The sequence below is a fragment of the Carcharhinus amblyrhynchos genome, chromosome 27 (assembly GCF_965287045.1).
Source record: "Carcharhinus amblyrhynchos chromosome 27, sCarAmb.v2.hapA, whole genome shotgun sequence".
NCBI classification, from domain to species: Eukaryota; Metazoa; Chordata; class Chondrichthyes; order Carcharhiniformes; family Carcharhinidae; genus Carcharhinus; species Carcharhinus amblyrhynchos.
This window is the reverse complement of record NC_137350.1, coordinates 38,599,220-38,626,530: the sequence shown is the minus strand read 5'-3', so window position 1 is coordinate 38,626,530 and position 27,311 is coordinate 38,599,220. Positions and strand designations below refer to the sequence as shown.

The 27,311-nt window shown below is 40.6% G+C and overlaps 1 protein-coding gene across 2 annotated transcripts in view; it reads right to left on the bottom strand.

Annotated features, from left to right (window-relative positions):
• Nucleotides 1–27,311, bottom strand: part of skap1 (src kinase associated phosphoprotein 1) — a 390,268-nt gene that overhangs the window by 292,044 nt on the left and 70,913 nt on the right. For both annotated transcript variants that reach the window (XM_080213465.1, XM_080213466.1), the window contains exon 4: nt 13,731–13,856. In XM_080213465.1, the coding sequence (XP_080069591.1) occupies nt 13,731–13,856 (126 nt within the window). The remainder of the gene's footprint in view (nt 1–13,730; nt 13,857–27,311) is intronic.

Here is a 27,311-nt window from a genome sequence, read left to right as displayed (position 1 = left end):
CCCAATGCTATATCATCTCTTTCATCATTCAAGCTCTCCTGATTTCCATCCCATGTATTCTTTCCTCCCCCATCAGCTCCCTTATCTGTCTCATACCTACTCATAATGTGTTAAATCTCCAACATCTCCTTGTTCTGATAGAAAGGCATTTACTTGAAATGTTAATTTTGTTTTTCACCCCCTACAAAATCTCCCAAACATTCTGATTGTTTTCAGCATTTTCTGCATTTTTTTATCCTTTCATGGGATGTGGATGCCACTGGCAAGGCCAACATTCGTCGCTCATCCCTCATTACCCTTGAACTGTACCAAAACAGAAAATGTTGAAAAATCTCAGCAGGTCTTATAGCATCTGCGGAAAAATAGAGCCAATGTTTCAAGTCTGAAATCAGACTCAAAATGTTAGCTCTATTCTCTCTCAACAGATGCTGTCAAGGCCTGCTGAGATTTTCCAAACTTATCTGTTCATGTTTCAGATTCCAGTGTCCACAGTAATTTGCTTTTATCCTTGAACTGTTTCTCTTGCTCAGCCATTTCAGAGGGCAGTTAAGAGTCAAACACATTGCTGTGGGTCAGGAGTCATATATAGGCCAGGCAGGGTAAGATTTCCTTACCTAAAGGGCATTATTGAACCCGATGGGTTTTTACAACAATCATAGTTTCATTACTGCGACTAATTTTCAATTCCAGATTTATTAACCAAATTCAAATTCCATCAGCAACAGTGGTGGGATTTGAACTCATGCCCCTAGAGCCAGTGCCTCTAGATTACTAAATTAGCACCTAACTCCCGTTCTACTTCAGATTTGCAGCATCTGGAGCATTTGATTTTGATTTTGTAAATGAGTTTTTGATTATATTTTTGTCCCCGACCTCACCCCCACTCATTCTGAGGGAGTTAAACTCCTCATGGGTAGCAGATCCTCTACTGCTGCTTGCGCTTCAGGTTCTTCTTCCTGTGCGAAACCTGGTCAGCGACAGCCTGCAGGCAATCATTCTATGAAGGCCATCACAACCAAGGCTGATCATGTGATCATGTCTAAGATATTGTGTACCACCACCACCCCCACCCCCCCCCAAGTTGGATGAGGGCAGGGAAAGGGGGAAATGTGGTAATTGGCAAGCAAAAAGACTGAAAACCCCCAATGCTAAATTCCTAGCCACTCTCTGCTCAGGACTATGTGGTGAAGCAAATAAGAGGCTGTGCTTGAATCTCTAAACTAACAACTGAGGAATTGGCCAGTGGGTGAGGTATGGTGAATTTTGTAGGCTCAATCCATCACACAAACCAGCTTCCCATCCTTTGATTCCGTCTACATTTTCCGCTGCCTTGGTAAAACAGCCAGCATAGTCAAGGAGCCCACACATCCCAAACATACTCTCTTCCGCCTTTCTCTGCCTTTTCTACAAAAGTCTGAGATCACATACCAATTGGCTCAAGAACAGCTTCTTCCCTGCTGCCATCACATCTTTGAAAGGGACTACCATTTATTATGCTGATCTTTCTCTACACCCTAGCTGTGACTGTAACACTGTATTCTGCACCATTTCCTTTCCTTCACCCCAATGTACTCTATGAACAGTATGTCTTATCTGTATAGCATGCAAAAAAAAACTCTTCACTGCATACTAATACACGTGACAATAATAAATCAAATCAACTCCTACAGGTATCGTCATATGACCTGGCTACCTGCCGCTCCTCCACCCACACCCCTGACTTTAGTCACCTGACATGTTCATCCTCCCAATTTCCCAACTTCCTGCAGCCAAATGGAAAACAGGTTGGCTTTTTTCATGCGAAATTGGAAGAGATTTTTAGGAAACAACCCAACGATGCTCTCCTGGTTCAGAATTTCAATCTTTAACGATCAGGGCAATCCTGGAGGGTCGGCAAACCCTCCTGCTACTTTCTGGAACTGAACCCAAGAAGTGAAATGTTGCCTTAAGAAGATAAAAAACACAAAAATATTTTATAAAGTGATCAATCAGATAAGGCTGACTTTATCCCAAGCAGTTTTTTTTTGTTCTGGGATGCATTTTAGCTCACCTGCAAATCATAGCCCATGAATAATTAGTCTGGTCTTCACTGGCGTCACTTAAGAGATTCTGCAATGAATTAATTAGTACTCGGGAGAGGAATGTCAATTATTTTGTTTGCGGGCACAAGAAGTTGGTTAGACACAGCAACTCAGGCTTGGCAAAGCATTGACGCCTTCAGCAGAATAGGGAAAAAAACTGATGAGGGAATTAAAGAGAACAGGGCTATATTCAGGATAGAAGACATCACTCCTGCAAAAGCAAAATGCTGGAAACCTGAAAGCGAAAAAAATTGCTCAAAATCAGCAAGTTAGGCAGAATCTATAGGGAATGAAAGACAGTTCATGTTTCAGGTCGACGACCTTTTATCAGAATTCTGTTTCATCTCTCCAGATGCTGCCTGACCTGCTGAGTGTTTTGAGCATTTTTTACTTTTATTGGAAAACATCAGTTCCAGATCTGATGAAAAGTTTTCAATTATTGCTGATGCTTTACTGGACATTTCCAACATATTACTTCTGTTGTTTGTAATGAAGAAGTATTGTTTCCCCAACAAGCTGAAACCTTTTAATCCAGAAAAACTTTGACAATGATGTTGAATTAGAATGATTTTAATGCCTTGTACAATTTGCACATGTCAGAGAGAGAGACAGAGATATAGTGAGAATGAGGGAGGGAATAAAATTAGAGACAGACAGATTAATAGATATGAAGAGAAAAGGCAGATGGAAAGAAAGAGGGAAAGAGAGAGAGAGAGAAAAGCAGCCATGCACGGACAGAGAGATAACAAACAAGAGGCCGACACGAGGAGACACAGACAGATACAGTGAGAAAAAGAACACTTGACAAAAATGCAAAAGAAGAAAACATTTAAAATCAATCATTTATAATGAAGCAGATTTAATTGCTCCTTAAAATCAATTCCTTGCAGTCACCCAGCATTGTAGAGATGTACACCTTCGCGTTCTGCACTAGCAAGCTGTCACGCCTATAGAATCTCCATTTATATTGTGAACAAAGCTTTGGGGCACCCAAGCAGTAATTGAAATTCCATTAATCTAATGCACCAAAGTCCAATACAAAAAAAAATCAAAACCTCATCTAGCATGGTACCTGGTAACGATAACCTTTGGGTGAACTCTTCCTTTTAGTGTAGATCCAGTTATGGTTCTGTCATTAGTCAGTGCAATGGACAGCCAGCAGGCAGATTAGTGACACTAGGCCTGTGATTTTTTGCCAATCTTCCCTCTTATTTAAGGGAGGGGTGGGGGTTTGCCATTTGCACAATCTATTTACCATGCTGCAATCTAGTAAGATTCTTCTGTCATTACATGTAAAACGGTTTTGTCTGCAGAAAAAAATAAAAGGGACCCTCAACACAGAGGTGTGGGTGACTTGCAATCAGAAATGTGACTAATGTGTCTCAGTTTCCAAGTATTCATTGCACTCTCTCCACAATGTGAGACGAAGTCACGGCCATAGGGGAGGGAGGGTGGAAGAGGGTCTTCAGGGAATTGCATGAACTTTTGAACCAGTGTTGAACATCCTGAGCCCAAGCTGCTGTGAGTTTAATATAGCCTGGATTGAATCTATTAGCATGGGGAGGGAAGGTTGGTGGGAATAGCACTCCAAACCTAATTTTGCATGGACTGCATACTTGGATAGACAGTTTGTAGTTTTAAAAATGCATTGAATCCCTGGCTGGTTCATGACTTACTACTGACGTGCCACTTGGGGTGCTTTTGTTCTACATGCAATGTAATCTCTTCAGAAATTAAGACAGCACTGGAGATGAACAGTTGAAATAATAATCTACAAATAAGGACAATTTTAAACATGCCATTGAGGGACCCATTAGAAAGGCAATTTGATTAACATTTGAAAAGATGCCTAGCTTCACTTCCTCAGGCTCTGTACTGTGAAAGCTGGTTTGTACTACTTGTCCAACAATCAATTATTTATAAGTTGTGCATCAAGTTATATTATTGGCAAGACTACACTCACACACAAAGGATGTATCATTTCCCAGTAGTCAGGTGTAAATAATTTCCTGATATTCATTAATAGACCGATATGCACATTATCACTATAGGTCACAGAAACAGATGCCCATTCGGTCCATCATACTTGTGCTGCTTCCTTGAAAGAACTGGCCAATCAATCCCACTCCCTTATTCTTTCTCCATTTGCACTCACACGGAGCAGTGTGAGAGTCCAAATAGAACACACTGCCTGCACAAATACAGACCCAAAGAGTGAGTTAGGAAAATCAGGCACCAATTGGAAGCTTCAATACAATGCCTAATCAATTTTAACCTTTTAAAAATGCACTAAAATGAATTTGGCAAAGCAAAATTAATTTAAACAATTAAACAAAGTATTGCACTCAAAGTCGTAATAAACAAGTTACTTGCAAAATGTCATGCATTTATAACAATGATTAGTATCTTGTTTAATTAAGTGCATATACCACCGTTCTTTCATAGTTGCTAGATCACATTCCTGGAATTCCTTCACTAACATCACTGTGAGTGTACCCACACTAAAAGAGGGCAGCATGGTGGCACAGTGGTTAGCATTGCTGCCTCACACTGCCAGCGACCAGGTTCAATTCTGGCCTCGGGTCACTGTCTCTGTGGAGTTTGCACATTCTACCCATGTTGGCATGGGTTTCCTCCGGGCACTCCAGTTTCCTCCAACACTCCAAAGATGTCAAGTTAAGTTGATTAGCCATACTAAATTGTCCCTTACTGTCAGAGGGATTAGCAAGGTAAATATTTGGGGTAACGGGGATAGGGCCTGGGTGGGATTGTAGTCAGTGCAGACTTGATGGGCCAAATAACCGTCTTCTGTACTGTAGGAATTCTATGATTCTACATGGACACTCCAATGTTAAAACAGTGACTCACCACCTTCTCAAGGACAATTAGGGCAATAAATGCTGGCCTAGCCAGTAATGCTTACACCTTGTGAAAGAATTTTTAAAAGTCCTCAAATCAACAGCAACTTCCAAGCCCATATTTCCATCAATTAGAATGACATGGGCAGCAGGTGCATGGGAACACCATCATGATAAATTGCCCTCCAAGTCACTCATCAACAAGAGGAAATGTATATGGTATTCCTTTTTATCTATTGGGTCAAAATCCTGGAAGCTCTGGCCCACAGCACTGCAAGTCCACACCCCAGAGGCTGCAATGGTTCAAGAAGGTGGTTCACGACAACTTTCTAAAGGGCAACTAGAGGATGGGTAATAAATTGGGTAATGCCAGTCTTGCCAACGATACCCACAGCCTGTAAATTTTTTTAAGTACGGTATACTTACATGTTCAATCCTATTTCTGATAATGCTGTTCATGCCTTCTAATAATTCTACCAGCTGACAGGATGTACAGTCAATAATTAATGTTTATTAGTTTAAATTATATTCTATTATTGTGCAGTTATACGGCACTCTTTGAAGAGTTGCACAGTGGGTTTGTCTTAACAGCAGTACATATTATGCAAATTAACTACAGGCTCATCACAGTCAATCCACAATTCATTGATGAGACAGGTGGTAATCACACACTTTGTTCCAAGATGCTTCACAGAATTAGACTAAAACTGGCCAAGCTAACAGAGGATGTATTATCAGAGGTGACAAAAATGAACAAACTTTCAAAGGATGTTTTAAAGCATTCTACAGCAAATTTTTTTTAAGGTTTAGTAACTTGTTTCGTAAGTAAATGCAGCAGCCAATTGGTGCACAACAAGGTCCCACAAACAAATAGATTAATGTGGATTGAGATTGAGGTAAGTAACCAGATAATTTGTTTTAGAAATCACTGGTTGAGGGACAAGTGTTGGCCAGAACACCCAAAGAACTTCCCTACCATTTTATGGGATCGTTCACAAAAACCAGAGGCGATAATCAGGGCTTCTGCATAATGTCTCATCCAAAACATGGCTACTCAGGCAGTGCAGCGCTCCCTCAGTAGTGGCACTGGGAATGTCAGCCTAGATTAGGCAGGAAATTGTGCAGCCAAGCTTGCGATTCTTCACATTCCAAGCTCTCACTCTTTGCTTTGCATCCTGCCTTGGATCATTTGGGAAACATGGCTTGATAAGAACAAAAGCAGCTCTCCATAGTGCAGAGTGACAAGGAGAGAATCAGGAAAAGAAGTGCCCTATGCCAATGGGGAAAACAGTCACAGAAGTCTCAGGGCCACGAATCCAAATGCGCTGCAAAAACACTGACAGGAATATAGTAGGGTCAGAAACGGCTTGCTGAAGACCACTGAGAGGTGATTCAAAATGCCTATTCCCCGAAGAGGGAATTACTTCCAAAACAATTTATTCATGCTTATTACTCATCCTAAAAGTTATACATTGCTCATGGTCCAGCTTAATCATTAGACAGTGCAATTATATATTAAAATATGAATTATAAAGGGCCATAGGTCATCGTTAAGATGTTCCTCAGAGCAGAGAAATCACAATGTAGAAAGAATTTCCTTTCTTTGCCTCTTTCTTAATAATCTGGCCGTTTGTTACTTCTTTTTCCCCCAAAATTGTATGAACAGAAATTTTATTTTAAAATGGACTTTTTCCTTCCACCTCGTTTCTTTTAAAAGATATCTCATTCATTTCCTAATAAATCTTTTAGATTAGCCTCCTAGGATTACACCAGGTTTCTTTGGAAAGCTAATTCTTTCTTCCCCCTCTCAGTACCATAAAATTAAACCAATTAATTTCAGTTTAAAGGCAAAGTGGGAAAAAAGTGACCTTGTTTTAACCCTGCATATGCCACAAAGACATCCACAGTTTGCAGTTTAAACTATTTTGAGAAGATTCTATCTGCACTACAGACATTGCAGCTGATGCAGTAAAACACTGGAGGAGTTTGGGGAGTCACTGCACAAAGGCACATGACTGTTTAAAAAATAAAACTGCCAAGGCCATAAGCATTAGAAGGGCATCGCTGTAACCTTAAAAAGGGCTAATTTATCCAACAGAATTTCCATCCTAGGCTTTTCTGACAGAAGGTCAAGCTGTTATTCACTCATTTCTAGAGACCTTCCTTCACTTTGAACACATGGCCTTGTCTTCATGTGCCAGGCAAGACAGAGGGGTTTGGTCCACATATCTGCACAAATCATTAATGCTGCCTATTTCCACCTCCATATCATTCAACTCTGCCCTGCCTCAGTTCATTACAGACAGAGGTCTCATCATTGTCTTCGTTACCTGACCAGTCTCACATTTCACCCTTGCTAAAATTTGTATCCATCGAAAACTCTCACCAAGTCCCATTCAACCAGCACCCCTGTGCTCATACTCCCAGTCAAGGAAAATCTCAATTTTACAATTCTCACCCTTGTTTCAAGTCTCTCCACGGCTTCTCCCTTCCCTAACTAATCTCCTCCAGACTCTGCACTCCTTGATTCCCAATTTTAATTGCTCAACCATTGGTGGCCATGTCTTCAGCTGCCTCAGACTCAAGCTCTGGAATGTCCTCCATTTTCCCTCCATTAAGATGCTCCTTAAAACCTATTCTTTTGACCAAGCTTTTAGCCATCTGCCCAAGCATCTTTGGCTGTGTCTGGGTGTCAAATTTTGTCCAATAGTGTTCCTCAGAAGCACGTTGGGGTGTTTTAGTACTCTAAAGATGCTATACAAATACAAGTTACAGTGGATGGGAAAAATAGTGGTAACGTCACTGGACTAGTAATCCAGAGGCCCAAACTAATGCTCTAGAGACACAAGTTCCCATCAAGGAAACTGGGAAATTTAAATTCAAAGAATGAATAAAATCAGGAATGAAATGCTAGTCTCATTAATAATGATCAATAAACTGGCAGGTTTTTGTAAAAGTCCATCTGGTTCATTAATGACTTTTGGGCAGGGAGGTGGGGGAAAGAGAAGGAAAGTGGATGAAATCTGATGTTCTGACCTACATTTGATTCCATTTCCACAGTAATGTGTCTGACTCTTAACTAAAATGGCCTACCAGACCATTCAGTTGTATCAGACCATTAAGAAAAAGTCACAAGACTGTGGGTATATCTACACCACATGGACTGCAGTGGTTTAGGAAAGCAGTTTACCTCACCGTCTGAAGGACAATTAGGGATGGGCTGTGTGAGCTTAGAAGGAGGAGGGGCAAGGCCATGGAGGGATTTGAAAGTAAGGATGAGAATTTAACATTTTTAAATCGGTTCAAGGATGAATAAGGGGCATTGACTGGGACTAAGTGTGAGTTAGAGTTCTTGGTTAGCTCAAATTATTGGAGCACAGGTGGAATACAGCTGACCTCAGCACAGACCATCCATCGAACACACACAATACTGGTTTGGATGGATTATAACAATTCTAGGTAATCAGATAAAGGCATTCACACTTCGGTGTTGTTACAGTTTTTAAATGCTGCTTGTTGAATGTGTGTGTGATAGTTATTCCAAGATTAGCACAAACCTCTCAGCAAACCTCAGCATTTCAGGCAATAGGACTGCAGTACAAAGTAATTAAGCTTAATTTATTGGTTAAGTTTATTCTTACAGCTCTTTGACTATCTGTCAGTATTAAGACAGCTACAATCTGTCTGTCCTACCTATAACAATAAACGTTTTGCAGAGTGGCTCTCACCTCCACAGTCATTACTCCCTTTAATGAGCAACACAGTGAAACAAAAAGCATTATCTCGGTCAGTATACAGGCCACACACTGAACTACAGGTGCCTTTGAATGGTCGCAAGTCAGATGAATCAAAACTTTGTATTTCTGAGTCTTCTGTGAATTTTGTGCTAGTTAAGGTGAGGAATGATAGACCTAGTGGATGGAATACTTCCTTCTTTTATGTCGCCCGGTATTGTCAACACAAAGCACTCCCACTTCAGTAATGTTGTGGTTTAGATGCAGAGAAAAGTTCCCTCTCCTTTAACCTCAGTAATCTACTTCAGTCCGTTCCTAAAGACTGTGGCATCTGCACCCCAACATCCCTGCCACACTTCCCTGCCATCCTATGGCCAGTCTGAATAAGATCTTCGGTTAATCAACCGTGACTGAGTCAGGAGATTTCAGGTTCATGTCCTACTGTAGGATTTGTGCAACAAAGTCAAAGCTGGCACTCCCAGTGTAGTGCTGAGGGAGTGCAGCATTGTTGGAGGCACTGTCTTTCAAACAAAACCATAAACTGAGAACAGAAAGCCTGTCCTCAGGTTTGTATATGAGATCTCATGGCAATATTTCAAAGATGTGAAAACATCGGTGTTGGACTGGGGTAAGAAGTCTCACAACACCAGGTTAAAGTCCAACAGATTTATTTGGTAGCACAAGCTTTCACAGCATTGCTGAAAAAGGACCAATGCTCCGAAAGCTTGTGCAACCAAATAAACCTGTTGGACTTTAACGTGGTGTTATAAGACTTCTTACAATATTTCAAAGGGCAACAGAAGAGATTGTAGCAGATTGTCCGTGTCCAGGCCTATATTTTTTCCCTTAATCATTATCCGGTCATCGTCACATTGCTGTTTGTGGGAACTCACTGTGTGCAAACTGACTGCTGCATTTCCTACATTATAACACAGACTACACTTACAAAAAGTATTTATCTGTCTTTGAAATATCCTGTTGTCATGAAATGCATTATATAATTGTATTTTTTTTTAGTGCTCAATAGAGGGAAACTGTGATGTGCAATCACTAAAGAAAAAAATCTTGCATTTCCATTGCACCTTTCACAATATCAGGATGCCTCAAAATGCTTTACAAAGAGCTAGTCACTGTTGTAAGGTAGGAATTGCGGTGACCAATTTGCACAGCAAAATCCCATGAACAGCAATGTGATAATGATCAGATGTTGTTTGTGAAATAAATGTTGGCCAGGACAGAGGTAACTACCCTGTTCTTTCAATAGTGCCATGCAAGCTATCATAGCCACTTAAGACAGCAGACACTACTTGATCTAAGCTAATTTTACTCAAGTCAAGTTTCAGTCAAAGATATTGTACATCACAGCTTTTGTTTTGTCATAAATGTCAGCATTGGCTTAGTGTTAACAGTCCTACCTTAATGTCAGAAGGTCCTATGTTCAAGTTCCTTTTAAGATTTCAGCACATAATCTGGGCTGACATTTCAGAGATGTCACCTTTCCAATGATACAAAAATCCTACTGGCCTCTCAGGTTGATATGAAAGTACAGGTGCCAATTTTGGCTTGGTCAATATTTATCACTGAAACAATAGCACTAAAACTCATTATTTGGTCATTCACCTCATTGCTGGGAGCTTGCTGTGTGTAAATTTGCTGCCATGTTTCTCTGCATTACAGCAGATGTTACACATCAAAGGCAATTCAAAAGAACTTTAATGGTTGTAAAGAGGTGTTCCAAGGTCATGAAAGGTAACATAAAACCGTATGTTCTGTTCCTTTAAAGGCTGAGAGATTCCCAAGTAAACAGGTTCTCAGTACCTCAACTAAATGCCAATATGAGGTTAGCTAGCACAGTGTGCAGTGTCACAGCGAGAGGTAACTTGAATCTCTATACTGAGGCAACAACTGCCATCTGATCATGGAATCTTACAACAGCTCATGATCATTCAGCCCACCGTGCCTGTGCTAGTTCTTTGAAAGAGTTATTCAATTTAGTCCCATTCCCACCCTTTTCTCCATAGTCGTCATTTCTTTCCCCATTTCAAGTATTTATCTAATTTTAATTTGAAATAATTCCACCTTCTTTTCAGGCAGCACATTCCAGACCATAAAGACTCTCGATATAGGCAAGATCTTTGTCTGTCTTTTCAGTCTAAGCATGCACCCATGTGTCTGCCTCCTGCTTTTCTGCATTGAACCTATCCAGTAACCACCTCATGGAATACCACAGAACCATATCACATAGCAGTAATGAGAACTCTCAAGACACTGTGTGTGCTAATTCTTGTGTTCAAAACCATTTTCCCATGTTTAATTAACTTCAATACCAGAGATATTTTTAAAAACTCTTTATTTAAAAGCCCCAAGGGTGAACTATGAGGACAGTTTCTTAGAAGTTAATTTCTAATTAAATGTCACATTTTGTAGATTAAGGTAATTATGTTTGAACTTTGTCATTATTTCATTTTTTTCCAGTATTAATTTTAGATGATATTTCAGATGCCACCTTCTTCCCTTTCTCTCTCTCTCCAGTATTCAATTTACAAAAATGAGTAAATCCACCATTTAGAACAGATGGAGCTGCAAAATCCAAGTGAGTTGGGGATTATTAATTAGAAGAGGTGGCTATTAAAATACTTCAAATATGAGTTTTACATTTAACACCATTCCTGTGACCTTGAGCAACAGGAGAGATACCTCCTCAGCACATTCAAACCTGCTCTTATGCACCGTGCCTCACCCTAGCTCAATTGTGGTGTCCTTACTCATTGACACATATGTCAGGGTATTATGGATTTACAGAATGGAGGTGGGTAGGTGGAGTTAAGATATAAATCAGCCATGAACAAATTGATGGAGGCCAGATCAGCCATTTAGGAAAGAGATGACGAGAAAATTCTTCACTTAGTGGGTTGAAAATCTTTGCAGAGAGCTATGGATGGTCAGTAATTATGTACATTTAAGATGGAGGCTGATAGATATTTTAACACTGAGGGAGCCAAGTCAACCTGGGATTAGGGCAGGAAAGTGAAGTTGAGGTAGAAGATCAGCCATGATTTTACTGACTAGCACTGCAGACTCAAGGAACTGTACAGACTGCTCCTGATCCCATTTAACACAGAAACATAAAAAAGTGCAGGAATAAGCCATTCAGCCCTTTGAGTCTGCGCCACTATTCAATATAATCATGGTTGATCATGTGCTCTCAGTATCCCACTCCTGCTGTCTCTCCATACCCTTTGATCCTTTTGGCTGCAAGGGCACATCTAGCTCCCTCTTGAGCATATCTCAACAGATTTCTGTGGTAGAAAATTCCACAGATTCACAACTCACTGAGTGAAGAAAGTCTTCCTCATCTCAGTCCAAAATGGCTTACCCGTTATTCTTAGATTGCTCTCTTATGTTCTTAAGACAAGGTTATGATAAATGTAAAGACAGATAAAACTCTAACACACTTTTTAAAAAGGCAACTCAGAGGTAATATCCAAAAGTTATGAGAAATAAAAGCTGCCAAGCTCCCAGGCCTTTCTCCTAGGATTTTAAAAGAAGTGGCCACTGAGGTAGTAGATACATTGGCTTCAATTTTCCAAAGTTCCCTAGATTCTGAAAAGGACTTAACACAGTAGAAAGTAGAGAATATGCATCCTCTATTCAATAGAGGAAGCAATTAGGAGGCAAATGAAATGTTAGTGCTTATTGCTGGGAAATGGAATATAAAAGTTACAGTTGTATAGGGAATTGGTGAGACCACATCCAGAATATGGTCTACAGTTTCGGCTTCCTTCTTTAAGGAAGGATTTAAAGGTGTCAGAAATGGTTTAGTAGAGGTTCACTCAACTAATATCTGGGATGGAAGGAGTGTTATTATCTTATGAGGATAAGTTGGACATAAACAGAAAATGCTGGAAAATCTCAGCAGGTCTGACAACATCAGTGGGGAGAGAATAGAACCAAAGTTTCAAGTCTAAATGATCCTTCATCAGAGCTGAGAGCAAAGGAAAAGTTGGACAGACTGGGCCTGTATCCATTGGAGTTTAGAACAAGAGGTGATCTTCTTGAAACATATAAGATCGTGAACAGATATGACAGTTTGTTATAGGGGAGGTTGGTGAAACGTGGAGTTGAGGCCACAATCAGAGCAGTCATAACTTTCACTGGCAGAGCAGGTTCAAAGGAGCCAAATGTCCTCCTTCTGCCCTTAATTCATATGTTCATATAGGACAGCTACCAACTGATAAATAAGTTTCATGACATTTTTTACACCTGGCTCCATTTTTACACAATTGGAATGTTGGTGTTAGCAGACACACGAAGTCTGCCTCTACTGACTGGACTGTTGCATCTTGAACACGCCCAGTCTTCAGGAATCTAGACCAACCCATATTGACTAAAACACCAAATGTACATTTCTACTTTTGGGCTAAGTTCAGTCCAAGCTTCTAATGAACAAAAGGGAAAACTTGTCCCCATATGTTTGGTCTCTAGATAGATGCAGAGACCAGCTCCTCAGACTCAATGTAGGGAAGGGAAAGAGCAGACCCATTATGAGAATGAGGGGAAGAGAGAAAGAATCACTGTCCTGGAATTGCACTCACATTATTTGCTGTTTCACAGATCAAATAATATTTTTAAACAAATAGTGAAAACAAAGAGCAGCAATACAGTCATTTGGAAACAAGTGAATGTTGCCTAGTGTTAGAAAAGTGACCTAATCTGATCATTAAAGCAGATCATTAGTCGATTAATCTATTCCCTTTCCCTGCAGGACAATTCCGCCCGAAAATATCCCAATCCTTCATCTCCACTCCCTTCTCCTGCCTCCTAGAGATGGCACGTCACAGCCTTCCTGGAATTTGTACAGAAAGCTCCAGAGTTGCTGTTATCGCTCCATGCCCCTCCCATTAACAAAGATAAACATCCCTTAACTCCACTGCTGACAGCCGCCAGTTTCTTATCAGGCTCCTGGTAAATCAGCATCAAACAGCACAAGAGGTCAAGACTGCACGACCAGATTCGCATACTGATGTGAGGACAGAGAGTAAAGAAATTCTACATACCATCATCCTGGTTATCAGAGGCCACTGAAACGCTGTCCGAAAGCCCTGCTGGAACATGGCTCAAACTCTGGCTATCATCAGAACTGTCCTCATGTCTTGATCCCAAGTAGGAATCACCAGATTCTCCTGTCCAACAAAGAAAGGAACAAAAAAGAATGTGAGTCAGAAACCTTACACTGAACAAGTTGAGAAATTCAGATAAATCTTGCTATCTCAACAGTTGGGTTTTTATGAGCAATGGCAGAGCAGTTGGGCAGTTGTTAGTCACTAACCAAGGAGTGCAATATTTTTTAAAAACAGCAAACAATTTGTATCAACTGAAACAAGTGCATTTATCCCATTTGCTGCCATCTTTTATTACAGAATGAGTAGCCAAATTTGAAACAGTTTTAAAGGTCTGAATTGTAATGCAGTTATTGAAGCTACAATGGTTTAAGAACAGCATCTCCGCTAATATTGATTGAACTTCCCCATATTTTAGCCTGTGAAGGCCTCTGCAATATAATCTGCACACACTATTTTTTCGAATGCCAGCATCAATATAAAAAGAATGTTATTGCAATATTGCTTCTAGATCAGAAGTTTCGCAGTTCAGATCTCAACCAAGTCCTTCTGCCTTTGGTGACATTCCTTGCCCGCGCTAAAACCTGTGTGCACTAGATCACCATTGCGGGCCCAATTGTTTACTCAACCGTGATTTTAAACATTAAAAAAACCATCTTTAGGAAATGATAGGAAAAGAAACTGATTTACACTGGAAATAAAAAATGCCCTTGTAGTCTTGTAGCTTGCTCCAAATTCACCCACGGGGCTCAATATGAATCAACCTGTCACACTTTAAATGGGTAGGGTTTGCTCCGTCTTTAATTCAACTTGGATTAAAGGCACACACTAAATGCTGAGCAAGCTAGTCTGACAACAGACTGTCACTGTTCCAAAAGTTTTGCCCTTTCTTACTGAAGGCAAGACACAATAAAAGTAATAAATCTTCCCAGACTCAAAGGATTTGTGCTTTCTCTCACACGGGTGAAAATGAGATGCTGCAGTTACAAAGGTAGTTATAACCGTTGTGTGCTGAGTCCAGAGGTAGACTACTATGCACAGAAATACAGGTATTTTTGCAAAAACATCATTTACAAATGACAATTTGGTAAAAATAATAACTGATGGCAAGACTGTTGTGATCAACCGAAAGTAACTACGCAAACCGAAGCTACCATTGCTGGAACCTATCTAATTGACTTGCACTAAAAACGCATCTTCGTCACTGGATTTCGCCATTTACAAAGATTCGTGGGAACGCCACCCACACGGATTTTGCTGAGTAAACACTTAGCTAGATGTTTCAGAGCAGCAGCGATAAAACATTAAATCAAAGTCCCCCTCTGCCAGTGCTTTGCCCGACAGTGTCACCTCAACGAACCATCAGAAACAGATTTAAATGGTCAATTAAGTCCACTGATCATGGCACCTCGCTGAGCAAAAGTTGATTTGTCAAATGCATCTGAAAAACAATGGTTACTGTGTAATTGAAATAAATTGATTGGCAGCGATGGGCTTTGAAACTCGCATGATTACAAACGGCTACATAAATTCCAATTCTGGACGATAAATGTACTCATTACATCATGGGTTCAGTAGTTACAACTTGTGACTCTCAAGCAAGCAGCATGCACCTCCCTGAACCCCTATGTTCTAAACTAATTCTCTCTCCTTTCCCCATGTACAGTTACAACTTGCATTCATATATCACCTTTAACATAGTAAAACATCCCATGGTGCTTCACAGGAATTTTAATAAAGAACATTTAACATCAAAGCACATAAGGAAATATTAGAGCAAATGAACAAAAGCTTTATCAAAGAGGTGGACTTTCAGGGAATGCTTGACAGGGAGATAGGCTGAGAGGAGGAGATGTTCAATGGGGGAAGGGGGGGGGTGAAATTCTGGAGCTTAGGGTCCAGGCTGTTTAAGGCATCATCACCAAGGTGAAGCGATTAACATCTGAGGTGTGCAATGGGTCAGAATTGGAGCGCAGAAATCTTGAATGGCTGTAGAACTGGAGAAGACAACTGAGATGGGGAGGGTGAGCCATGGAGAAATGTGAAAACGAGGTTGGAAACTTAAAAATTTCAAGAAGTGTCAGACCAGAAGCCAATGTAGGACAGTGAGCACAGGGGTTTAGGTAAATGAGATTTTGTGCCAAGTCTGATACACATAAGCATATCACCAAAAAATGTCAAAGAGCCACAAAAATACCGCTCTGACAAGTAAAACCTGTCTCAGTCAGTAACATTTTTACCCTTCTGGTCAGAAGGTCACGGGTTCAAGTTCCATTCGAGCACAATCACGATACAACATTGAGGAGCTGTATTGCTGGAGATTCTAACTACTGATGAGAAATGCCAGTCTAAGGAGCAATAAAGATTCCACTGTAGGATTTGAGCAAGAGAGCTATCTGGATCACTTGTCCAATATTCCTTCCTCAAAAAACACCACCATCAGCACATCAAGTCTCAATTCACACCAGAACTTGAGCCAATCCTAAACATCACTGCTCTTAATCTAATTCGTCCCCAAGCATCTCCAAGCAGCGATGGTACAAAGCCTTCGCTCAACATGTTTCCAGTAATACTCAATCTTAAAATGCTGTTTTCTGAAAGTAGTCTCTCTAATCTGCATTTAAACGGTTCAATGCTTCCATTATCTCCCCAGGGAGTCTCTTTTACAGATTGATCACTCACTCAATGAAATAATGCTTCCACAGATTAATTCTGAATGTACTGTCAGGGCAGCATGGTGGGTGGCACAGTGGTTAGCACTGCTGCCTCACAGCGTCAGGGGTCTGGGTTTGATTCCCACCTTGGGTTACTGTCTGTGCATGTTCTCCCCATGCCTGCGTGGGTTTCCTCTGGGTGCTCTGGCCGCAGCTGGAGTACTGTGTGCAGTTTTGGGCGCCGTACTTACGCAAGGATATTTTGGCCTTGGAGGGAGTGCAGAGGAGGTTTACTAGGCTGATGCCAGAGTTGAGGGAGTTGAGCTATGAGGAGAGGCTGAATAAACTAGGCTTGTACTCATTAGAGTTTAGAAGAATGAGGGGAGATCTCATTGAGACGTATAAGATGATGAATGGGATGGATAGGATAGAGGTGGAGAGACTCTTCCTGCTCAGAGAGGACAGTAGGACTAGGGGGCACAGCCTCAAGATAAAGGGGGGGCGGTTTAGAACGGAGTTGAGGAAGAACTTCTTCACTCAAAGGGTGGTGAATCTCTGGAATTCTCTGCCCGTTGAAGTGGTGGAGGCTACCTCGCTAAATATTTTTAAGACGTGGGTTGATGGGTTTTTGATAAGAGAGGGGATTAAGGGTTATGGGGAGAGGGCGGGAATGTGGAATTGAGCCACGACAGATCAGCCATGATCTTATTGAATGGTGGGGCAGGCTCGAAGGGCCAGATGGCCTACTCCTGCTCCTATTTCTTATGTTCTTATCTCCAAGCAGTGATGATTAGTGCATTGGCCATACTAAATTTATCCTCAGTGTGCCTGAACATGTGCTGGAGTGTGGCAACTAGGGGATTTTTACAGTAACTTCATTGCAGTGTTAATGTAAGCCTACTTGTGACACTAATAAATAAACTTTAAAAAACTCACACGTGCAGGTTGTGATCCTTAGCATTTGATTCATTCTACGCCTCATCTGGAAGTGCATGGAACCAATACTCATTTAAAATTAAAATAATCCATTCTCCAACATCCTTAAACTTAATGGCAGCAAGATTCACTGACTCTCCAAGCAGTGACAGTCCAAAGGTTTTACAAATGACTCTCACCCAAAAACAATCACCCAGGTTTCATGCTTTTCTATTTAATTAAACACACAGTTGTTATTATATCTTTCTAATGTTCCCTTGGAGAAGTGCATAAAGCAAGGGAAAGATTTGCATGCTGAACATAAGAACATAAGAAATAGGAGCAGGAGTAGGCCATCTAGCCCTTCGAGCCTGCCCCGCCATTCAATAAGATCATGGCTGATCTGTCGCTGCTCAGTTCCACTTTCCCGCCCTCTCCCCATAACCCTTAATCCCCTCTCTTATCAAAAACCCATCAACCCGCATTGATTAACAGTCTGGAAGGCTGCAACATGAACACTCCTACCATGGCCACAACCATCTTTATATCTGTTAATAGGGGGTTCGTTCTTTAAGGCAAGAGGGTATATGGTGGTGGGCTGGGGGATGGGTCAATCACACCCACCAGGTGTAAAGAACCACAGAATATCAATCATGAATTCCGAGTCAAAATTCTAATCTCCATAATCACTGGACTGTCTACAGTGGGATTTGAATTCTGCACTTTCTGACTGCCAGGCAGAAATGCTCCTACTAAACCAAACACTTGTTCCCCAACAATTAGTTCAAAAACATATCACATCCAGAAGAGCTGGTTGGTTTAGTCCTTGTGGCAACAATGCAAGCAGCACAAGAGCCACACAAACCTCAGCTGTGTTAATATTAGAGGGACAGCAGTGACTGGGTTCCAGTGGCTCAACACTAAAAATAAAAATGGAAGGAAAAGTTAACCTTTTGGCTCAATTACCTCCTCGCCCAGTAATTCCGCCTCCTCCATTTTAGCATCAATGATCAGTATGATCTGAATCACGTTGCTTGAAATGGAAGCGGGAGCAGTTCCAAAAATAACATTCAAAGGGGAACTGGATAAATACTTGGAAAGGCAAACTTTGCAGGACAATGGGGAAAAAGCAGGTGTGGAACTAATTGGACAGCTCCTTCAAAAAAACCAGAACAAGCATGAAGGATGGAATAGCCTCCTCTGTGTTCTAAAATTCTTTTATTCATTACTTTAACTTCTTTATTGCATGGGTCTACTTGAGTGACAAGGAATTCTGGAGATCCAACTTAGGTTAACTTTCCACTATTTTAAATTGATGCCGTCATTTCTCTGGGCTGAAATAACTCAAAACAATATTTTCTGTTTATCATATCAATACCACTGAATATTGCCTACAGCTCAACCAGGTCCTTTTGGTAACCTGCTCCTTTCTATACTATTGACCTGATTTTCTCCCATATTCGTTCACAATTTATTCCCATCTATTAAACATCAGACTTCTCCCTCAGTTGGGTGAAATAACTGGACTGGGAACAGAGAACTTGGTGAAAAAGAGAATTTCAGTAATAAAGATGGTTGTACATCAAGCTGCCATTTTAAACGACTACAAGTTCTTCTCAGTCCAAATGCATGCCTCAATCAACATCAGAAGAACAATTCCTTTGGTGCCTTAGCCCACTGATCTTTGCAGGAGCTTGTACGTAATTTGATGGCCACATTTCTTGCATTACAACATTGATTGCACTTCAAAAGTATTTCATTGTATGGACTGAAGTCACAAAAGACACTGGAGAATTGGGAGTTCTTAGTTTCTTTCTTCCTCCCACCCATTCTTGTTTGTCACCAAACATATAGGCCAAGAGTTGGAAGATTTATTTTACTGCAGCAAATTTCTTAGAATACAAAACACATTAGCACATGAAACTACAGACGTTGAAACATAGGAATTAGGCAAATTCAGCCCTTCGAGCCTGCTTCGCCGATCAATCAGATCATGGCTAATCGCTCCCTGATCTCAAATACACCTGCTCATCTGTTACTCATATGCCCTTATCCTCTTTTTAATTAGAACTGTATCTATCTCCTTCTTGAAACTATTCAACGATTCAGACTCCATCACACTATGGGGCAGCAAGTTCCACAAATTCACCAATCTCTGTGAGAAGTAATTCCTCTTCATCTCAGTTTTAAAGCTACCACTTCTCAACTTATACCTGTGACCTCTTGTTCTAGATTGCCCCATAAGAGGAAAAATATGGTCTACATTTATTTTATAAATCCTTTTAAAATTTTACATATCTCAATCAGTTCCCCTTTCATCCTTCTAAACTCTACCGAGTATAAGCCCAAACTGTTTAATCTCTCCTGTCACACATCAACCCTTTCACCCCCGGAATCAATCTGGTGAAACTCCTCTGAACTGCCTCCAATGCCACCACATCCTTCCTTAAATACCAAAACCGGACACAATACTCCAGATGTGGTCTCACCAACACCCTATACAATTGCAACAATACTTCTCTACTTTGATACTCTAGTCCTTTTGCAATAAATACCAACATCCCATTTACCTTTTTTACTACATGCTGCACCTGCATACCGACTTTCTGTGATTAATGAACATAGGTACCCAGATCCTTCTGCCTGGATGCATTCTGAAGGTGCTTTCCATTTGCCTTTCTAATTTTTCTGACAAAATGGATAGCCAGATCTACATTAAACTCCATCTGTCAAATTTTGCCACATTTTCCTATATCTGTCAGTAAAATCTTTATATCCTCTTCACTGCCTACTTTGCCACCTATTTTAATATCATCACTAAATTTTGCTGTGTTACACTCTGTCCCCACTTGTAGATCATTTAGATAGATTGTAAACAGTTGAGGTCTGAGGACTGACCCCTGCAGCACCCCGTCAGTTACATTTCACCGGCCAGAGAAGGACCCATTTATCCCAACCCTCTGCTTTCTATCAGTCAGCCAATCTTCAATCCAATCCAGTACTCTATCTCCAATCCCCTGTAATCTTACCTTCTGGATCAATCTTTTATGTGGTGCAGATATATGATATCCACAGGGTCCCCACTATCAACCTTGCTGATTATGTCTTCAAAGAACTCAAACAAGTTTGTCAACCATGATAAAAGCAAAATACTGAGGACGCCGGAATCTGAAACAAAAACAGAAATTGCTGGAAAATCTCAGCAGTTCTGACAGCATCTGTGGAGAGAGAATAGAGCCAAAGTTTCAAGTTTGGATGATCCTTCATTACAGCTCTGATGAAGTGTCATCTACACTCAAAATGTTTGCTCTATTCTGTCTCCATGGATGCTGTCAGACCTGCTGAGATTTTCCAGCATTTTCTGTTTTTATCAAGCATGACTTACCCTTCATAAAACCACGCTGATAATGGTGGATTGAGCTTTGTCTTTTTGAGCCAATTGTGACATTTAATAGTGAATTAGATGAAGGAGAAAAATATTTAATAATAACAGAAGGAGCAAGGAATCAGGATTAAATAATTCCAGAGTAGCATGAAGGTCACTTCATTCTGAAGTATCTCCAATTCTACAAACACAATAGATTGAAATAGCAGCATCTGATCATGGGTAAGTGTAAACCCTCAGGGCCTGTTATTTAAAGAGAGTGATCTTAAAAATCCATGTTCTTAGTTACTATTCACAACAGGTGGATCCCATGTGCATCACAAAGAATGAGGATTTTACAACATATTTACAGGAAGAAGGACCGTGACTGAAATTGCCTTCAATTGTTAATCACATTTACATCCAATAATTTGGTTATCCAAGTCACAGTGACTGTTTAATGGGGAAAGGGAGGCAAAACTCTTCACAATGTAGAGTCATCTATTAACACACTTCAGAGTTTCAGACTTTTATCCTCCATTGTGCTGTGGCTCAGATATATTCCTTCATTGCTCATAAGGTGTGAGCATTAACAAAGAAGATATCCTTTTTCGCATTCCCAGAATGATGCATTATGCAGCAGTGGTAAATATCTCAGCTGAATATCCATTGTGCTAAGTGCTGAACTTCAGCACTGTTGCACTATTGCCACAGGGTCAGCACTAGACATGCTCAGATAGGAATATGGCCGGAATTCTCCAATGTTGCATGCCCTGCCATCCTGCCAGTGAGCACAGAGAATTTGGCGCTCAGCCAAAAATCCATTCACAGCAGCAGGACCAGAGAATCCCAGCCATGGGCAAGGTCAGAGAATTCCAGCCTAAAACCCCCGCTACATTGTTCTACCAAACACTCCCAGGGCAGCTACAATAAATGTTAGATAAAGAGTAAAGCTCCTTCTATACTGCTCCACCCCAGGGTAGTAACAGAACAGATTTGTTCTCGAGATCCCTCTACACTCCCAACAAATACTCCAAGGCCAAGTATAACATATTTAATTACAAAATAAAGCCCCCTGTACATTGTTCCAACATGTCTTAATCACAAAATAAGGTGGCCATTCCCTCATGCACCACCCTAATATTTCTTACTCTCATCAACTAAATATACAGATTTTGGGAGTTAGCCTCCAATTAATATAGAATTATACATTGTTTTGAGCTGTTGATTCACAACCATGAGGAACTGTCCTGGAACTGCCCCAAAGTCATCTCATGTTACGATACCCTAATTTTTCAAGACTATTTTTGTTCCAAAAGCAAGTGCTGATGACACAATGAAGGAACTGCTGGTCCCAACAGTGTGAGAGAGATTAATTAACTTGCAGACAGTTGGAGCTAGAATACCCCCGAGGTCAATGCTTACATTTTTACGGATGTTAATTCAGCTCTCTCACACTAATGGACTCAAGAAACTCCTCAAAAACTGTCTCCCAGGCGATATAAATCGGCAACACTTAAAAATAAATGTTTAAAGGTCAACTGAAACAAACAAAAAAAAATGATGACTCATATTTTAAGTATCCAAAAGGCAGGCAACCCAAACAACATCAACAACTTGCATTTATATAACGTTTTTAACATTCTAAAATGTACCAAGGCACTTCAGGAGAATTAATAAACAAATATTTCATACAGAGCTATTTAAGAAGAGATCAGGTGACCTAAAAGCCAGGTCAAAAAGGTAAAGGAGATACAGTAGAAAACTTTGGGGAGGAAATTCCAGTGCTCAGAGCTGAGGCAGCTGGAAGCATGACTCTAATGATGGAGCAAAGAAAAAGCAGTAGGGTTGAGATCCACAAAAATCAGACCAGTTCTGACCTTGAATCACCAGGTACCTTGTAGGTGGTGCAAATATGGATCCCATTCATCAAGTTCTGGACACCTAAGGAGCTACTTTGCTTGTGCTTAGTCAATCATTGCTCACTTTTCTCAATACAATACGGTACACAAGTTAGAACTGAAACATGTCGATGGGTAGGGGACATAAGTTTCAGATGGTATATAAACTGATATGTTGTTGATGTTTATACACGTCTGCACTGGTTAATCAAAACATTTAAGAAGTAAATGGGATTGATGTCATAAAAAGAGAACAGCACAAAAGCAAGGAAATTAAGGTAAGCCCTTTTACAAATCAGCACCACACTTTAGGATGGATGTCAAAACCTTGGAGAGGGTGCAGAGGAGAATTACAACCATGCTTTGTTGGCAATAAAGCTCTTTGGGATGTCTTGAGACTGATAATCTTACTATTTAAATAGAAGTTATTTTTTCATCTTGCAGTCCACACATTCTGTTCATGTGCTTCTCCCATAAACATGCGGCCGCTTCAGTAGCATGATAATGCTATTGTAAGAAAAGTGTAGCTGCACAAACTTGATTCAGGCCTTGTTGACAATTCCATGTTTTAGTCATTTCCATTGGCTATGCCTTTCACTGAACTCCTTTGCCTCATCTTTGCACCAGCTCTCACCACAGTTTGTGCTTTGACATGAACCAACTCTATTTTGTTTCTATGCGCTTATAAATAACTTTATATTTCCCACAAGGGAAAAGCTAAACTTATTTCATTAAAAGCTCAAGACATCTGTACGAGTGGTGTATATTTCTTACATAAGCTAATGGCTACTGGTAGCTGAACACTATAATTTTACATAAAATCTCTTAAAAATAATGAAACTGCATGACTGCACCAAGTCCTGGAATTCATGGCTTTACTGCCATCAGTTTCAGTCAGTTAAACAAAAACTACACATGGAAATGCCAAGTTCTTTTTAACAACTTGGGTTCCCACAGGTCAACATACTTTTGATGCATCAGACTTCTGCATTTGTTGACTTACTGAATTTGGTTGTGTTTGTCCTGCAAGGATGAATACTCACCTCTAATGGATCATCTGTAACCGGACACATCTATACGTTGTCAGCAAGATCGTACTCTCCTGCCTTGCTTAATGCAACCAATCATCTTCCTGAGTGTTGTTAAGTCAGTAATGGGGAGAGATTTTGAATTTAGTTCAATAAAAAAAATACATCTGGCAAAAGTCATCTTGGTGCTTATCAGATTGCTGTAAAAACCCAACTAGTTGATTCTCCAATGTCCTTTGGGGAAGAGAATCTCTTTTTTTCAATCTATGTGACTCCAAGCACCACACTGAAGCAATCAAGTCCCTTCTCTGACGTGATCTAGCAAGTACAAATTGAGATTTTCTGAAAGTGTGAAAATCACTATTATAAATACAAGCTCCTCCATTCTTTTGGTTAAGATCAAGCGTAGAGCACAAGTTCAGATGTGACGCCTGGTCTTGTCAACTTGGATACAGTATGTCCCTTTTGTGGGGCTATGATTGGATTCAATCTGAATTGGCTAATAAAACAAGCAAGGAGATGAGTTCAGGGCTTGCTGCACAAAAAACATACATGCTCCTCCTTCCTGTAAGTATACTGGTCTCAGAGAATGGAAACTTCAGCATTATGTAAATCTGCATTTATATAGTGCCATTAAGTCAGTAAAACTTCCCATAAAAAGGATTATCAAATGAAATTAGATACAAAACACATACGGAAACTTTAGCACTGATGATCAAACATTAATCAAAGAGATTTTAAGTGTCCTAAAGGAGGAACGGCAAAGAGGTAGAGACGTTTAGGGACAGAATTCCAGAGATTAGGGTCCAAGCAGTTGAAATCTCCACATCCATATCAGGGATCACAAGAAACTGAACTGAAGGAGCACAGATCAAGAAAGGTTAGATGGCAGCAGGAAGCTAAAGAGATAGAGTGTGAGAACATAGAGATTTGAATAATGAGAATTTTAAATGAGAGTCATTTGGAAGCGGAAGCCAACATAGTTCAGCAAACATGGGGGTGGATTGATGGTGAATGAGGCTTAATGTGAATAAGGATGTTGGCAGAGTTCTGGATGAGCTCAAGTTTACAGAATGTGCAACGTGCGGGTCCAGCCAGGATAGCATTGGAATGGTTTGAGTCTGAAGGTAAAAAATGCATGGATGAATCAGTACTTTCTTCTTTAAAAAGATCTTCCATTTACAAATATATTCTATATACATTATATAGTGAGCGTATTTGTTAAAATATATAGCAATATATGTAATACAGATGAGACTGCTGCATTGCAGCTATAGGTCCAATCATCTGTCCTGCTCACTGATGACACAGAGAAATTGGTGTCTTGCTGTTTCCTCAGCCTGCATTTGTGAAGTTGGCCATTACAATCAAAAGAAAATCACCTTTCCTGAAAGCAAGCTAATTCTTGCCAACAGTTCACCTTTTAAAAAAGGGAGGTTGTGCCAATTCAGCAGATAGAATGGAGAAGCTGAGATTGTACTCCTTACTCCCTACAGTAGAGGCGTTTGGGAGAAGATTTCTTAGAGGTATTCAATAATAGGAAGCATCTAGACAGAGTAGAGAGAACTGTTCCCATTGGCAGAAAGGTCAAGATCGAGAGATTTAGGTGATTGGTAAAGGGCCAACAAGAAAAATCTGTTCACATGGCACGTGGTTAGGATCAGAAATATGCTGCCTGCGTGTACAGTGAAGGTAGATTTAGAACGTAGAACATAGAACACTACAGCACAAACAGGCCCTTCGGACCACAAGTTGCGCCGATCACATCAACACCTACTAATCCATAGACCTATCTATAACCCCCAATCCCACTAAATCCCATATACTCATCCAGAAGTCTTTTAAAAGACCCCAGCGAGTTCGCCTCCACCACCACTGACGGCAGCCGATTCCATTCACTCACTACCCTCTGAGTGAAAAACTTACCCCTAACATCACTTCTGTACTTGCCTCCCTGCACCTTAAATCTGTGTCCTCTCGTAGCGACCATTTCAACCCGGGGAAATAGCCTCTGAGAATCCACCCTATCTATTCCTCTCAACATTTTATAAACCTCTATCAGGTCGCCTCTCAACCTTCGTCTCTCCAGGGAGAAGAGTCCCAGCTCCCTCAACCTATCTTCATAAGGCATGCATCCCAATCCAGGCAACATCCTTGTAAATCTCCTCTGTACCCTTTCAATAGCTTCTACGTCCTTCCTGTAGTGAGGCGACCAGAATTGCGCACAGTACTCCAACTGAGGCCTGACAAGGGTCTTATAAAGTTTTCAAAGTTTTGGAAGGGAATTTGATAAATGCCAGGAAAGAACAGAATTTGTAATGCTACCGGGAAAGAATAGAGGAGTGGGACTGGCTAAATTGCTGTTGCAGAGAGCCAGCATGGATTTGATGGAGTGAATAGCCTCCTTCTTGACTATAACCACTGCATGAATTTTTTTAATCAATCAAATTTAAATCCCATGCCTCACCTTGCTGTTAAATGACACTTCCACTTACACCTTCACTAAGTGCTTGAGAGCTTGAAAATAACAAAACATTCACATGGAAAAATGCTGGACTGAGCAGGAAAAAGAAAGCAATCCCATCTCAAAGCAAATATCAATGACCTGAAACCCAGAGGTTCAGTGTTAATTCTTTTTGTGCATAAAGAGGTTCAATTCCCTTCAGAGTAGCCTAGCTCTCACTTTGCATAATAGGCTTATTGACTATTCAAGTATCAATCCTGATCTCTTTCACCAACTGGTCAACAGGAAGCCAATCACAAACTGTGGACATTGTCTGGAAACTGAACAGTGGATTTTCCCTTCTCTTGTCTGACCAGTAGGGAGAGCTGTTTCTAAAGCAAAGAGACTTTCACCAAATCTTGGCGAGCTCCAGTCCCTCTGTGTTCCAGGCAGCCTGCCCTCATAGAGCTGAACATATTTTATGTCAATTCAGTTCAAGGATTTCACAGCAGTAATCAGAGCTATACTTCCAACAACAGAATTCCTTTTCACTTGGTAAAGCACATTGAGCTTTCAAAAAGGCCTAAATACAATTTTCTCTAGTGCCAAGCTGACATTGACAATTAGTGGGTGACACAAATATTTCTTTCCAGCCCTGTGTCAGTGGAAATGTTTCCAGTTTTTCACCACCCTTCCCTCCCCCACTGCTCTCTTAGCTTTCTTTTAAAATGTGACTGTGCCTCATTTGATTTGGTTCTTCAGTATCACTGCTCTGCTGGATAACTCACTGCGAAAGCCAGCCACAATCCTATTGCAATCAGTTTAGATGATGTGCACAACATGACCCATGAAGGCTTGTGGTGTACTTTTCTCTACTTAATGTAGAAAAATGGCTACTTTTACTAGAGGTCCTTTCAACACCCAATGTGCCGTACAATGCTAAGTACCACGCTGCAATGAAGAGTGATTTTTAAAAACCATATGTAGATATCGAAAAACGTTTCACTGACATCAGGGTTGGGAACTAAAGGGTAGAGATTTAACCTTGTCCGTCATGGCTTAGTGTGTGGCTCTCTTGCCTCTAAATGCAACATCAATTCCAGAGACTTGAGCACAAAGTCCAGGCTGCCAATCAGTGCAGTGGTGAGGGAGTGCAGCACTGTGAGAAGCACCAACCTTTAAACGTGACGGTCAACCAAGGCCCTCTCAGGTG